The sequence below is a fragment of the Eimeria necatrix genome, genomic scaffold (assembly GCF_000499385.1).
Source record: "Eimeria necatrix Houghton genomic scaffold, Enh_scaff46, whole genome shotgun sequence".
Lineage (NCBI taxonomy): Eukaryota > Apicomplexa > Conoidasida > Eucoccidiorida > Eimeriidae > Eimeria > Eimeria necatrix.
The window spans coordinates 27952-44447 of record NW_013654345.1 but is presented as its reverse complement, the minus strand read 5'-3'; the positions used below and the strand labels follow the sequence as shown (position 1 = coordinate 44447).

Genomic DNA, 16496 nt, shown 5'->3' with positions numbered 1-16496 from the left:
GTCTGAGGTGCACAAACACCAGAAATACAGGCAGTGTGGGATGCACAAGCAATAGGAACTGTACAGGCAGCTTGACATTGAATAGAGGATTTGAGATGCACAGATGGCATACTGTCAAACGCAGTTTTGTGAACAAAGTTTTGCAGTGGTGCAAGCAACGCGTAGTTTTTTGTTTTGGACAGACAGGGTGGTGAGTTTGGGTTCTTGCAGGGTGTCACAAACTCCAGTTTTGCTGTCTACTTTGCCTAGTTTGAAAGTGAGGCGGTGGACAAGACAACCTTTTAACAGACCAATAGAACTAACTGAAGTCGCCCAGTCAGAGATTTTGCTTTTTACAGATTTGAGCAGAAGAGCTCACAGGAACGCCCGTGTGGGTGCGGCATCAATGCGCGTTTGTGCATAGACATGCAATCGGCTGTGTGAGCGAGGAATGCACACAGTGGAGGTTAAATAATGACACAGATGAAAATCGTGTGTGCCTTTACCGAACCTGGGAAATAACTTTCCAAGAGTGGAGGCAAGGCAGTGCCCGCAGGACGTGGTGAAGGAGCACGTGGATTCGGTCGCCTGTAGTGGTCCAGCCGCGAAGTTGTATTCAGCTCTATCGGATATTTCAGCCTCTATGGGATGGGGTGTGGACTCAAATTAGATTCTGTTGCCACGGGCAACTAGGCTTTTCCTCGGCAGCCACTCCGACATCAGTCTAGTGTTTTAGGACTCAGTAGTAGTGCTGCAAAAGTGCTATAAACGCGCTTTCAATAGTCAGAATCAAATAGAAGTGCAGCGGCTCTGTTTCTGAACCCTTATTTTGGGTCACACAGCCCGTTGTAGCGGAGTGGGAAGTGACCACTGGAGAGCATCTCCATGCATTCCGAGGAGCTGCCTTCTCGCACCACCTATTGAGACAACGCACAAAAAAATTATTTCAGTTAGTTTGTTTAACTTGTTTGAGTGGAGAGTGCTTAAAGGGAGGAAAGTACAGAAACAGCCTAATTGCTCCGATTGGCACGAGCAGCAAACCACTAAGGGAAACTGCTTGAACACGAGCACGCTCCACTGATTAACAGGACAGTGCTACACAATATAGATACTTTGGTTTCATTGAGTAGGCTTTATGTGTGATTATGTGCAAAATTTTCTCCCCTAATCCTGTCATCCTTAGGCTCGTAGGAAGCCGCGGAGAGGCGGGCATTTGCATTTGCAGCTGCACAGCGGCACTGTTTGTTTGGTCTTACTTAATCTTTTAGTGTAAACACTGATTTAAATTACTCAAGCAAACAATTTGTGTTTTTCGCTGAAAAGTTTCAGTAAAACAGCAGCACAGCCGAAAAGGGTTTTCATTCTGCTCCGTCGTCGCCGACACCACACAGAAGAGGGCAAAGATTGGCTGTTGTATCCACATACCCTGCACTATGATACTTTCAGCGAGACCCCGACTCCTGCAAGGCCTTTCAACGTTTGTTGGCGTCGCTGGCCCAACCAGTGGTCCACGTAGGTGTCTGCGCAGCCTGGGTTGTTGGAGGGCTTCAGCTTCCTTCAGCACCGGCAGGCGCGACCGCCCGCAAAGCAAATCATTTGACGATTACCGTAAAGCAGTGGGCACCAAAAGCCAAGAGGAATACATAAGACTTGATGCCGCTAACTGTGCTCCTAATTATGTACCCACTCCGGTTGTTATTTCACGAGGTGAAGGAGTATACGTATGGGACATAGATGGAAACAAGTATTTGGACTTCGTTGCCGGGATTTCAGTGAGACCTTTCTTCTGTCGCTTCCCTTTCTGCCAATTAATCCGTTTCTGTGTCTTGTGCTGGCTTTGCTACTGCCATTTTTGCTATAGCCGCTGTTTTTGGTGCCGTCAAACACAGCAGCCAATAGACAACACAACATCAACAGTGCCTGCATGTTCATTGCACTTCAACGCACCGAAATCTTAGCAGTTTATGCTTGCATGCACACATGTGGGGGAGCGGATACGTATGCGCGTAGGTAGTTCCAAGGGCTGAGGCTCACTGGTTCAGTAGATAAGTTGATAGACAGAAGTCAGCAATTTAGTCTGTAGCTGGTGAAAGAACTGCCAAATTGTGTGCCTTCTTTGCAGAGCCTAAACCAAGGCCACTGCCACCCGCGCATAACAGAAGCTCTGATAATGCAGGCCAAGCGGCTGACTCTGACTTGTCGCGTCTTGCACAACGATTGCATGCCTGTCCTTTGCAAGTTCATAAATGACCTGCTAGGCTACGAGCGAACGTTGCTAATGAACACAGGTGTTGTTGCTACCTTTTCTCTCTCCCGATTCCAAATGTAGCGCAGCAATAAGTTTTAGCAGCCCCAAACTATCAAATGCTGTAGCTAAAAGTTTTATTATTTACTTGGACCTCGTGGCGCTGCGCACTTTCGCAGGTGCGGAGGCGGGAGAGACGGCGATAAAGGCAGCACGAAAGTGGGGCTACGAAGTGAAGGGCATCAAGGAAAACAAAGCAAAAATTGTCTTTTGCAATAACAACTACTGGGGCCGGACTATTGCTGCCGCCAGCTCCTCCACTACGCCTGACAATTATAGGCAGTACGGTAGTCACGAATAGCTGAATTTCTACGTAAATCCCGTACGGTCTCACATAATGCACCAACCTATCCAGTTTGATAAGCGGACTGCATAGCATCGAGGGCGGCCAGGCCAACTTCTGTGCGCAATTTTCCATGAAGTGGACCGACCGAAGGAACCAGAAAAATACGAATATGTTTAAAAACTGAATACAACAAGAAAGAGCAAAACACTGGCCGCGCTCTGCCGCCTATTTTTTGCGTTTGGCTGCAGCTTCGGCCCGTATACACCAGGCTTCGAGCTGATACCCTTCGATGATTTACCGGCCCTAGAAAAGGCCTTAGAGGACCCAAATGTTGCTGCGTTCTTCGTGGAGCCTATTCAGGGGGAGGGCGGCGTGATCATTCCCCAGAACGGATATCTTCGGGGTGCTGCTGAGCTATGCCGGTCTCGCAATGTGCTATTAATAGTTGATGAGATACAGGCAGGGCTCGGAAGGACTGGGCGAATGCTTGCCAGCGACTGGGAAGGAGTGAGGCCAGATGTGGTCCTTCTGGGGAAGAGTTTGACTGGGGGAACTGTGCCGTGCAGTGCTGTAGTCACAAATGCACATGTAATGAATGTATTTACACCTGGCACCCATGGCTCTACGTATGGCGGGAACCCCTTGGCTTGCGCAGTGGCATATGAGGCGTTGTCTGTACTGGTCGATGAACAACTGGCTGAGAATGCGAAAACGCAGGGGCAGTTTATGCGGAATGAATTGAGTAAGATGAAAGAAAAGTACAACTTGGAATGGATCAGAGATATCAGAGGAAGAGGGCTCTTCAATGCTGTGGAAATAAATGGGAGTAGTGGTGAAGCTATGCAGCTCTGCATAGAATTAAAAAATGAAGGAGTGTTGTGCAGGCCAACTAGAGGGAATGTGCTGCGTTTCCTGCCACCTCTGTGCATCGATGAAGCACAAATGAAAGATGCCCTCCAGCGTATTCAAAATGTTTTCTGCAGGAAAACATCTTGAAATGACAATTTATTGATTAGTATGGCACGCAAAACCTGGTTTAATAGTGTATGTCACGTTGTTCAAGCAAATGGAAATCTGGACGTCGTGGTGAAGGCGTACGGGTAAGTGCATCGTACTTACTGAGAATAAATGGTGCGACTATGGCAAAACCTGCGAAGTTGTACCTGCGAATGGTATGAATATACACTTGAAAGTACTTGATATGCTAAAATACTTGCATGCTTCATGTTAATCTCAATGCACATGTGGACAAAAGCAGGGGTCTACGGAGCGTTGTCCCCTTTATCCCTTAACTCTGCTCAATGGATTATGTTGATTTACACTTCTTGGAGGCCTAGGCTTTTGACCTAGAGCTTCAGAGAGCGCACTGTCTGGATTTCGCACGGGCCGAAGAGAGGGCCGTTGCTCTTCAGTTTTTGCATCATAACGGTAGAAAAAGGAAGAGAAACTGGGCAAACAATTCCATTTTACCGCTTTCTGTTTAGAGTTTAACTTACAAGGTTTTAAAGGTCTTTACATAACAGATCACGTAGGCAGAGAAAACGTATGCGAAAATGTATCTACGCTTTTGTAACTCCACCTAATAAAGCCAGATAAGGTCAGCTATCGCTATATAACTGAATCTAGACTTTATGGGTTATCGAAGCACAATGACTTATCTAATTAGTATGCACTGGCTAGACTGAACAAACTCACCGAACGAGGACGCGAAAGTGTTAACTGGAAGTTATAGCGTCGCCTTAGCCAGAAGCGAACTACACTAGTCCGCAGAAAGGCCAAGAACTGCACGACGCGTATTACCGGATGCGAAAACTACACCAATAGATGTTAAGAAACTAGAGATACCAGATCACCTTTAGCCAATTGGAACGGTTCGCGGAATAATGGAAATAAAATATATGTCTTTGAAAGAGGAAAGCCAATAAGGTATTCACCAATGTACAATTTGCTTCCTGCTTCAGAATAATTGAACATTTGTCTGCTCTACGCGATGTTGCACCAGAAGACGCAGTAAGCCCAGAATAATCTCAAGAACCCAATTTACTGATTTTACCTTCTTCAAAACGTACCTTACAGACCGAGTATTCTTTAAGTTAACGGAAACCACTTGAGAGATTGGTTAATCCAAGAATCTGCCGAGTTAGATGAAGCTTCTTTAGGCTACGTGCAGTAGTAAGTGCAATGAATTCATAACCATACATGGTCATCCAAAATGCTGCAGAATTATTTGAATACTTGTTGAGGATAAGGCGTTCTAATAGAAATTTATCGTTTGAATCCCTTGAGAATATGCTAAGTCAATTGACGCTGGTTCTATCCCACTGCTTCGGGCTAGACATTTTTTCAATTGTACAATATCGATTTGAAAATAGTCTTGTTCTGATCGTCTGATTCTCACAATATTTGTATTTTCGTTTTTTTGGCTTGATTCTTTAAAATGGTAGTTCATATAATTATAATTAAAACCTATCCTTTAGCGGTTTTATATGTATGGTTAAGCCCACTTTGCAGTCCATTAAAAGAACTTTTACTAGTTAAAACGGAAATCGTACGGTTGCTAAGCATTACGGAGACTGAAATACTTAGAAAGTAGTTTCTACGAAGCGTCAGTAGACTAGAACGTATGACTCTGCAGCAAGTGACAGTGTGCTCATACTTTTGTGCAAAGGCAAGCTCTTGCAACAAAACGTTAGTTTTGAATAAAATCCATCAAATGCAACACACTTACATGCGCACACAGCTTCTATGGTTCTTTCACTATGTTTATCTGGCATTAGCACCGGGATCCTGAAGCTTTTTGGCTTATCCTGGAATGCAGAGTAGAATGTTTTATGCTTTTTTGCTTGCCAGGCTCAGCGTACGGCGAACCTAACAAAACACTTTCTGAGACAATCGAGCTCCAACACTAATGGCGCTAATTATAACCCCGCAGCCATTCGGATTACAGAAAATATCTCCAGTGAGAAACCAGAATCCGGTAGAAAGCCCAAACCAGTTGGACCAAGCATAAGAGGAGAAGCGGTTATACAGAGTGTGGCAGGAAGCTTTTTGAAGTGGATAGCGACACCGTCCTGTAGATGCCGTGGTTCGTTCCAAATATTCCGTCACCGAATCATATCTTTCTTCCGTGTTGTATGTATATTTTAGCGTTCTATCACCTAACTCACCTAGCACATATGCAGACACGATATTTACAGTATGGGATGCTGGGATATCCATTAGTACGGCGTTGATTGCCCGTGCCGCTAGGAAATAAGCTATTATTTTCCAACAAACCAACAACCCACACGGCTTTAATACACCTTTAATTGTATGACTTGTTGGATAATAAGAGATTAGTGACTGAATCTTGTAAGAATTTGTGAGCTTGCATTATGTGCCACACAATGATTTAACGAACGCTCGTGAAAACTTCCAACAAGGCGTAAATCAAAACAAAACGCCAAAACTTTAGAAGTGCCTTTCTACATATCCATTATTGGTGTGTATTGTAACTTGGAATGCCTGGATGAAGTATGCCGTGAGGACGTTCAGTGGGGTTAGTAAGCTCTCAATAAAAGCTCACAAACTTCCCGACCTTTGAGCGTTTTGTTTTTCTTAATTTGCCATCTCTAAGGGCTCTAATCAGAGCTTTTAAGCAAAACAAACTTTTCATGTGGAAAGCTGTCTTCTCTTTGAAGCGCTGCCGATTTTGTGCTCATTGCAGCCCCGCGTTATGCATGCTTAATAAAAACACCGCATGCAGCAGCCGCCGGATCTATGAATTTGGCACCATCCGTGGTTTCATAATTATTTGCCTATCAAAATGCTGATTTGGGTTCGAAATCCCGAATAAGAAACCCAAGGAATATCGCAAGCCCCCCCTGTCCGCCTCCCCGAGGCTTGCACTGCCGCCTCCGAGGACGGCAGCCTTTTACTCTGTTCTGAACTTTTGCATTGGGCACAATTTTCTCAGCAGTCCCTATTTACTAAGTTACGGGCGATTCTGAGGCGGTAACGGTAGCGTCTGAACAGCGCGCAGTGGAGCCGTTGCCGGGCCCCAGAAAACTGAAGAAAGGAGGAAAAGGGAACGCGCAGGTATCACGATGGATCTCGACCAGTACGACGAGTTCGGTAACTACATCGGCCCTGAATTGGAGGGCTCAGAGGACTCGGATGACGATGAAGCCGCCATAGAGGCCGCAGCAGCTGCAGACGCTGCTGCTGCTGCTGCCGCGGCAGCCGCTGGCGCTGCAGGAGGGGGTGTCTCTGCAGCTGAAGGCGACCTGGCTCGTCGTGGCTTAGTGCGGATGGACGAAGATGACTCTCAGCAGCAGCAGCAGAAGCCCGTGCCTCACGAGTTGAAGCAGTATTACCCCACTGCCGCTGAGGTGTATCCTGAGGCTGAGACGCTAGTGCAGGAGGAGGATTTGCAGCCGATTACGGAGCCCATAATAGCTCCGACTAAGGTGTCAGACTTTGATTTGCTGGAGACACAGCTGCCCGAGACGACTTTCTCCTTCGACTACCTCGCCAGCCTCATGCACACCCCGCACTGCGTGCGCAACATATGCCTCCTGGGCAGTTTGCACTCGGGCAAGACCACTTTCGTTGACATGTTGGTGGAGGAAACGCACCCGCACCGCTTGCCCCCCGGGCTGTCGCTGCTGACGCAGCACGTGGACACCCCCCACGCGAACAAGAGGCACAAGACTTACTTCCGCAGGTACACAGACACCCGAGCCGACGAGCAGAAGAGGGGCCTCTCCATCAAGGCTGTGCCCATATCCCTCGTGCTGCAGACCTCAGCGCATTTTAGGTCACGCACCCTGAACCCCCAAACGCGCGCGGAAGCGCAGCGGCAGGAGGCAGCAGAGGCGACGGCGGAGACCGACGAGAACAACAGCAGCAACGGCAACAGCAGCAGCAACGGCAACAGCAGCAACAGCAGCAACAGCAGCAGCAGCGGGGAGGAGGCGGAGCCATATGTGCCTTTTGTGGGGCCGCGCAGCTTCCTATTTAACATTATTGACACCCCCGGCCACGTCTGCTTTTCAGACGAAGCGAGTGCTGCTATGCGTATTTGTGATGGTGCTGTTTATTTCATTGATGCACTAGAGGGACTGCCTGCTGCTGGAGCTGCGCAGCTGGCGCAGGTGCTAGAGGAAGGGTTGGGGCTCGTGGTGGTGCTCAACAAAATAGACAGACTCATTTTAGAGCTCAGGCTCAGGCCTCAAGATGCCTACTATAAAATTAAGTGCATGCTAGACGAGGTAAGGGCTTTGCAAGTCCCAAACCCTAGTCTGTGATCCATGGAATGCAAGCCCCGAACTGTTAGTGCTAAAGGGCGTACTTACACGTCAGCTGCAGCGCAGGCTGAGGGCTGAGTTGCACGCTCTAGTACTAATTCATGCCTGAAACAAATGGGCTACAACGTGTGGGGCTTACGTGTTATTAGGCAGATAAATTGAAGGCACTCCTTGTTTTTTCTGTTTTGTGTCTATCCTCTGGCTAGTGGAATGCGACTGCACTCCCTGATTTTGAAGTTTTACATGACCTTCCGGTTAACTACGGCAAGTTGCGTGACTGATTTCGTTTGTTATATTCACGTGTTGTTTTGTTGCAGTTAAATGAGACGCTGGAGACGTTGTGTTCCGTGAGGGGCCTTCCTCGTGTGGTGATATCTCCTCGCCACAGAAATTTGCTGTTTGCAATGAGTCAGTTTTCGTTTGTTTTTACTGTGGAGTCCTTCGCCGCGCTTTATTTCGATTCCTATGTATTCAACCCCACTGCAGCAGCAGTGGCAGCAAAAGAAGCAGCAGCAGCAGACAACAGCAGAAGGGATAAAGTCAGTCTCTTTGGGGGCGTACCCGTGCAGAAACTGCTCGAAGCAGAAGCGCTTCAGCAGCAGCAGGATGACAGCAACAGCAGCAACAGCCGTCGGCGGCGGCAAAAGGAATCTGAGGAAGAAACGCAAGACAGGAGCAACAACAACCCTGATGACGTGTACACTCAGCTGGAGCTCTTTGAAATTGCACTCTGGGGAGACTTCTATAGAGATCCAGAGACAAATAAGGTTGTGTCTACCCCTCCTTTCCCGGTATGTTTCAGCCGCTGCTGCTGCCGATGCTGCTGCTGCCGATGTTGCTGCTTTTGTTAGCGCTGGTACTGGAGCACCTGATGCTGGGGAGCTGCTGGCGTTCCTCCGGCTGCTGTTTCACGCGGTTCAGCAGGAGCGGAAGCTGCCCTTGCAGAAGACGGCAAAGAAATAGCAACATTTCTCGCTGCAGGGACGGAGAGCTGCAGCATGGCAGCAGCAGCGAAACAGAAGTAGCAGAAGCATGCTTTTGTACTTTGTGTCCAGGATGCACCTCGTATGTTTGTTGAGTTCATTTTGGAGCCTCTCTACAAATTGCTGGCGCACTGCGTGGCAGAAGAGAGACCGACACTGGAGCCCACACTGGCTGAGGTATTTTAGTAGCTAGTTGTTCCTCGCCGCCTATTTCTGCTTCTTCCTTCATTTCAAACTGTTCTCCGTTTTAATCCTTGCTTTTATCTCGGTCTCTTTCTTGCTCATTTATGGCTATTTGCTTTAGATTTTGCGTACTTCATTTCGCTGCTGTGCCGCCGTCAACTCTGTAAGCTTCGATCCCTTGGTATTCACTTCAGTTTCTCTGTGCTTTTGTCTCCTTGTTTGTTTTAGTTGGGTATAAAACTCAAGTCTGAAGACTATTTGCTGGATAGCAGAACGCTTTTGAAGAGAGTCCTTTCAGTGTTCTTCGGGGACTCGAGGTAATCTAAAGAGGGTTCAGGGCAAGGGTGTAGGGACTACTTCTGGGTCCTTACATCTTTTTGCTTCGAACAAGTGGTCAAAGACTGCCAATGGAATATCTTGGCTTCATACATGAATCTGACTTCCCCTTTTACTTTAGAGGACTGTGCATGCAGTTACTTGCCGTCTTCGCATATTGCTAAGGGAGTGTGTGTACCTCCTTGTATTGCCAGTGCTTCTACATTCGATGCTCTTACTTGGACTTTGGCCGCTGTTGCTACTGTTGATTTCTCAGCTCGTTCGTTGACTGCGTGGTTGAGAAGATAAAGGACCCTAAAACGAACGCCATAACTAAAGTGCAGCGGGTCTACACTGGGAGCCAGGTGCTTCTGCTGCTGCTGCCGCTGCTGTTGCTAGACCAGCCAGACAGTAGAGCTTACGGCTGAGTAACTGCACCATTTGCCTTTCTGTTAGCGCGAAGCGTTCTGCTTCCGCTTTACACAGTTGTGCTGCTTTTGGTATCACTGCTGCTGCTTCTGCTGCTACTGCCTCGGCTGCTTAGGAGGGTGAAGTGGCAACTGCAATGAAGGCTGTGGACAAGCGCAGCCCGTGCCTCATGATCTACACCACCAAAAATTACCACCGGCCTGCCAACTACGCGGCCTTTGATTTGCTGGGCAGAGTCATGAGCGGCACAGTTTACAAGGGACATAGAGTCAGGGTAGGTGCTGATTTGTGTGCATTTGCTTCGACTATTTCTCCTGCTTAATTTTCTCTTCGTTGCTACGTATTCACTGTTACCTAATATTACTGTATCAGCGTTTATACCTGATTCCTCATTATCGTGAATATCGCCGCACTTGACATTACTTTTGTTTTTCAGGTGTTGGGAGAGGCGTTTTCTCTTGATGATGATGAGGACCAATTGATAAGAGAGGTTACTCACCTGTGGATACCCATGGGCAGGTACAGAGTTGAGGTTGACTGTGTGCCAGCAGGTAATTAACAATTGAAGAGAGATACTAGTAAATAGGGTGCAAATCTATGGACAGGTTGCTCGGCAGGGATATTGATTGCTGTTTACCTGTTCTCTTGTATACCCGTTTGTTTTAGTGCCTGATTATAGTTGCATTCGGGTCGCCTCCGTTCCATATTTCGTCCAGCCTGTGCATTTCCTCGTCTTTCGTCAGCGCTCTAGTCAGCCTTTCAGTTTATTTGCGTAATTGTCTATCCTTTTTCTTCTGCACAGGCAGTTGGGTCCTTCTGGGCGGCTGCGATCTGTCTGTGAAGAAGACAGCCACCATCACTTCTCTTGACCACCAATGCGAAGTCGAGATTTTCAGGCCGCTGCAGTTCATAGCTGCCCCTGTGCTCAAAGTTGCCTGCGAGCCCCTTCAGCCCAGTGAACTTCCCAAAATGATTGAGGCGAGTTACTTTCAAGCCCTAAACCCCAGATTATAGTGTTGAAACGCGAACCCTAATTTGAAAGGTGATTGCGAGACCTGCAGTTTTGAACCATAGATGTGAAATACAAGGTTCTGGAATCTATGCGCATGTATAAGCATGGCCATTAGTTAGACGTAAACAGCTTTCCATTTTTGTTCTAATTATGCTCCGTGCAGGGTTTGAGAAGGATAGACAAGGCCTATCCGATAGCGCAGACAAAAGTGGAAGAGTCAGGTAATGCTGCGTGGCTTTCGCATAGTTTCTCTCTACGTTTCAATGCTTTTAATGAGTAAACACAGAGAGGTAAATAATGGCGCGAAGTGGTCATAAAACGGAGGTCCTGGCCCCGAACAGACACACAAGCTATGCATACGTATTGCGCACATACATTCGTATTTACGTATTTGCAATGTTTAAAATATGTGTATATGGCGAGAAAGGGACGACGCTTTATATAACCCATGCATATGCTTTTGTGTCGTTGTATGTTTACTTAGCGCTTTGGCCGTTTAGTGGACTGCTACCTTTTTTCCCTTCACTCAAGCTGAGCATGATTTTACTATTTTGTTGCTTATCTACCCACTAGCCTTCACGACCATTTTTATTGGTTGCAAACATTGATTAACGCATTTGCTCAAATTCAAAAATTCAGGCTGAGTTGCGTGTACAGGTGAACACGTAATTTGCGGCACTGGGGAGCTCTACTTGGACTGCTTGCTGCATGACCTGCGAATCTTATACGGTAATATGGAGGTGAAGGTCAGCGACCCAGTCGTCAAGTTCTGTGAAACGGTCAGTGCTGCAGATGCTGCTTCTATTGCTGTAGCTGCTGCTGGTTTCGCTGCTGCTTTTACTGCCGCTGTTCGTGGCGTTGATGCCTGTAATGGCGCCAATTGTGGTTGTGGCGGTGGTTGAGGTGGCGCTTCTGTCTAACTTCTTGTTCAACGTTTGCAAATGCCTGGAGTTGCTTGGCTGTATTTGATACTTGCCAGGTAGTGGAAACCAGCGCCCTAAAGTGCTTCGCAGAGTCGCCAAACAAGAAGAATAAGCTTTACATGATTGCCGAGCCCCTTGAGAAACGGATTGCAGATGATCTCGAGAAAGGACACATTAGCGACAAATGGGACCAGAGGTAACACAACGTAACCACCCCTGCTGCGACTCCTTGTATTGATGCTGCTGCTGTTTGTGCATTTGCTGCTGTTGCTCGTGCTGCTGCTGTTGATGTATGTGACGTGTTGCTGGCGCTTGTGGGGGAGTTGTTGCTGGTGCCACTACTGGTACTTTTGCCGTGGCTTCAATCCTTCATGTTGATGCTGTGTGAGCCGATTGGCTGTTTCTAGGACGTTTCTCCAAAGCGAAGACCTCCAAATTCTACTTTATCTGTGCTTTCTGTTTAGGACTCTGGGTGAGCATTTCTCTTCTCAGTACGGGTGGGATCTGCTGGCGGCTAGGTCTATTTGGGCATTCGGGCCCTCAGCAAGAGGTGAGAAAAGAGCAATTTCATGGGCAGAAGACATGCATAACTAAATAGTCAGGCTGCGAACTTCTGAGTCGAATTATGGACAGACTGACAATAGTTGATACTAACATGCGCACGTGCATATGCGGCACTTGTGTTTTATCGTGTAGTCTATATATGCGCATGCTTGGCTGGCCAACAAGTTGGATGGTTTGCATCTGCCTGCTCTCTGCCTATTTAAGTTTGCGTTTATCTACTTAGTCTTTCCCTTCTGAATTTATCGTCCACATGTGGACAGAGCCAATTTACACTAAGTTCATGTATAGCTGTAGACCCCAGTCTATCTGCAGGACATGTAGTTTGCGCGTAGAAGAATATCTCGTTTACGGGTCCTCAACGTTGGTACTTGTATGCTTGTTTTGGGCCATATGTGTCACCTGCGACGAAAATACTACAAGTGGATGTGAATGCGTCCGCGCACACATATCGTTGTACTATGCGCCTTGATGTTACTAGAGTACTACACTTCGATTTTCTTGTTATTTAGGGTCTTGTGTACTACTGGGAGAGGTGTTCAACGCCGAGTTCCAGCGCCTTGTTTCGCAACAGAAGGGGGCCTTGCTGCCATTTAAGGAAAGTGTTATCCAAGTAAGTAACGCAAATACGTGATGAATAGACGAAGCAACAAACTAAGCTGTTCCCTTTACTTGTGATACAGACGAATATTAGACTTAACTTGGCCAGAACCACATTTTTTCCGCTCTTTCATATCTTTCCGTGCGGCAAAATTTGGGGTTTGGGATTTATGCCGTGAACTGCACTGTGTTTGAGCTGACCACAGGGCTTCCAATGGGCGACCAGAGAGGGCCCCTTGATTGAGGAGAACGTGAAGGGCGTGCGCTTCAAGCTGGTGGATGCAGAGATAGCAAAAGATGCAGTGCACAGAGGAGGGGGCCAGATTATTCCTAGTGCGAGGTCGGTTTACCTAGCTATCAACTGTCCATTGCATTTATGGATTTACTCATTTTTTTATCATTCATGTATATCATTTGCCATGGTTCTTCTTTGTATTCATGGCGTTGCGATATCAGGCGCGTGGCCTACTCCGCTCTGCTGCTCGCCACTCCCAGGCTGCTGGAGCCAATCATGTTTTCCGAGATCCAGTGTCCAGCAGATTGCGTCTCAGCCATTTATACAGTGCTTGCACGGTTAGACATTAACAAGCTGGCAAATGCAGCATTAAGCAGCAAGGGGCAGAAACGGGCACTGTCGGCAGCATAAGTGGCAGCAGGACTTGTAGCAGCGCGCAGCAACAGCAGCAGCACCGGCTGCGGTTGCTGCTGCAAAATGTACGCAGTCCTTACTGAGGTATTCGTGCGTTGCTATCGCTTCGTGGTGCACACCTACTGTTGCCTTTTTCTAGCTCTGCTGCCACTCTTGCAGGAGGCGCGGCAATGTAGCTCGCGATATGCCCAAGCCGGGAACCCCCCTCTACATTGTGCACGCATACTTGCCAGCCATAGAATCCTTTGGCTTCGAGACAGACCTCAGGTGCGTTTCGATACTGCTGTTGCTGTCGCTGGTGTTGCTGATGCGGCTGCAACTAGCCCAGTGTACTTGGGCTTCCTCCTAACTATGTAATCTTTCATTCACTCGTTTGCCTTCGTGCTTCTCTTCGTTCTATCGGTGTACATTGCTAGACAAACCGATGAGTGCTGGACTAAAAGGACCTTTTCTTGTTCGCTGTACTTTTCAGGACACACACAAGTGGTCAGGCAATGTGCTTGACCGTCTTCGACAACTGGTCCATAGTTCCAGGGGACCCTCTGGACAAGCAGATTGTGTTCAAGCCGTTAGAGCCAGCGCCAGCTCCTCACCTTGCCAGAGAATTCCTACTCAAGACGAGGAGAAGAAAAGTGGGCTGTGGTGGTGCTGCTGCTGCTGCTGAGGCTTTGGGTGCTGCCGCTTCTCGAGCTTTGGAGCTCTGTTTGTCTGCCGCTGTGCAGTTGAAGTACTGCTGACGCTGCTGCCGACGCTGCTGCTGCTGCCGCTCGTGATGGTGTAGCTTCCGCATGTGTGACAGAGCACACTGAAGAATTTGTGTCTGGTTGCCAAGTGAACATTTGGCTCTAAGCAGATTTGCGAATTCTTGTGTCTGTAATTCGCACAATTTCAGGGTCTAAGCGAGGACGTCTCAATTCACAAATTCTTCGATGATCCCATGTTGCTCAGCATTGCCAACAATCTGCAGCAGTTCCTGTAAGCAGCAGCATCTGCGGGAAAGGACAAGCAACTTTTAGGGAGTAGTGGCGGCTCTTGTGCCAAAAGACATAAAAAAGAGCCTGCAGCAGCAAAGGCAAGTGCAGCGGGATGGCATCAGCTGCTGCTGCACATCTAGTAGCAGCAGCAGCTCGCCAGGTGGACCATGATTTGCCAGTGGAGCCACAAGAGGCCTTTTTGGTAATAAGAATAATGCGCAGTTTTATTCTTTGCATTGAGAACAGAACTGTCGTTTTCATGGCTCATCGGGAACAGTGGAGAGGCACATTTAAGGCCTAGTATAAGTTGCTCTCTGTCCGTTTCTTCCCTACCACGGCCTGAGGAAGCGCTCAGGCCCTTTTTTCTCTCTCCCTGGCGATGAACGCGGGAGTTCATCGCCAGGGGGAGAGAAAAGAAGGCAGGGATAGGGGAGTAGCAGCTGCCGTTGTAGACGTGAAAATACCAGCAAGTAGAGGTGAATGCAAGTATAGAAATATCAGCATACGTATTCTTCTATGAACATGAGCATATGCAGCAGTTAACCAGCACGTAAATGCATGCGCCTATATGCGCATAGAGGCATGCATGGTAGAGTCTATGCATTTCACCAACTAGTGCAAAGTTTAAACCGGCGAACAGGCGAGAGAAAAGAAACTGTGCCAGCTTGCAGGGGTGGGCATCAGCAGCCCTCTCGAACATGGGCTTGTAAGCATCGGAGGTGCAGAGTCCACGTAGGACTGGTGACGACTCGCTTAGGGGTTCTAAATATGTGCCCAAGACCTGGCACCTGTATTTCTTAGCTTGCTAGTGAGGTGCACTACGTTGGAAAGGAGTCCTAAAGGATGCCGGGAAATTCATTTGTGGCTAAGAGGGGCCACGGCTAGGAGTTATGTTGGGGGTCGGCATACCAGTCTTCTAATTGTTAAGCAGATACTGGACGGAGTCAGCGACACAGCTGGGTAGACGTAGACCGTAGAACGTGCACGAAGAGCCATGATGTGGCTGCTATGCGGCTAAGACAGCGCAGGCTTAGAGGCAAGGGCCGCTGGTGTTGCGGTATCTGGGTGCCCTCTTCTTAACCTACGCAGTGTTCAGAATCTGGAATTGTTGGCTTTGAGATTAACCGTATTTCGCTAAAAAGCAGCCAAAAATGGCGCGTTTAATTCGCGTGGGGGTTTTGTGGCTATAACGCCGCCGGGATATATTTCGTAGGGCCACTGAAATTTCGTTGCTTTGTTTGAGTTGCGTGAGGCTCGCCACAGCGGCGCTTGAGTGCATATAGGCTAAGAAATGGCAGTAGCATAACAGTAAAACCAAATACATGAAATTAGGCAGTGAACTGCGGGACAACTATACACACGCCCTTACTTGTGCTAGGCTAAACACTACAACGTGCACAAATATGGAGCAGCACACATATTTCTGAAGTCTCGCCCATCTGGAAGCTCCCATCCGCCTAGAAAAGGTTGGAATTTTTGAAAATAAGATTTTAAATTAGTAAGTTCGATTTACTGCTGCTCAAAACGCAGGCCTTCCGCTGTTGAAGCGGGGCGTTTTCTCATGCGTGGTCTCCGCCCGTTGAGTGTAATGCTCATGGATATTTCTTCGCGCTGATTCGGTCTTTCTGTCTACTACCTAAGTAATTTGCCCACTTCTGTTCCGAGTTGTTACAAGTATGTTATATTTGCGCATGCAAATGCCCAAAACACAGACACGACCCGCAGCCGATGGTGTTAGGGTCGGTGGGCTGTAGCACGCGGTAGCAACGGCGGCAGCGGCCGCTGCAAGAAATAGGGATATTTGTCGCCTTTTATCTGTTTTACAGCCCTGCTCTTTTTGATTATTACTCCTGGCTTCACTTCGTCCCTTGCCGTACTGCTGCGGTGCATGTACACTACAGAGACCCCAGCAGCAGGGACACTGTTCGCGGCGAGGAGCAGCAGCAGCAGCAGCTGCTACAGCTGCTGTAACGGCGGCAGCTGCTGCGGCATAAGGCTTCCACGGCGCT

The 16496-nt window shown here is 48.0% G+C and overlaps 2 protein-coding genes across 2 annotated transcripts; both read left to right on the top strand.

Annotated features, from left to right (window-relative positions):
* Nucleotides 1-1412: 1412 nt before the first annotated feature.
* ENH_00056460 (ornithine aminotransferase, putative) lies at nt 1413-3566 on the top strand (the record flags this gene model as incomplete). Its single annotated transcript, XM_013581619.1, has 4 exons — nt 1413-1751; nt 2102-2267; nt 2404-2566; nt 2819-3566. The coding sequence occupies 4 exons, from the start codon at nt 1413-1415 to the stop codon at nt 3564-3566; spliced, it is 1416 nt and encodes a 471-aa protein (XP_013437073.1).
* Nucleotides 3567-6655: 3089 nt separating this feature from the next.
* ENH_00056450 (U5 small nuclear ribonucleoprotein, putative) lies at nt 6656-14250 on the top strand (the record flags this gene model as incomplete). The annotated part of the gene is made up of 17 exons (XM_013581618.1): nt 6656-7822; nt 8176-8649; nt 8914-9018; nt 9253-9341; nt 9617-9704; nt 9884-10036; nt 10205-10319; nt 10571-10698; nt 10944-11001; nt 11438-11559; nt 11760-11899; nt 12168-12253; nt 12777-12877; nt 13071-13204; nt 13321-13437; nt 13673-13780; nt 13986-14250. 17 exons carry the CDS (start codon nt 6656-6658, stop codon nt 14248-14250), a joined length of 3450 nt encoding a protein of 1149 aa, XP_013437072.1.
* Nucleotides 14251-16496: the final 2246 nt, after the last annotated feature.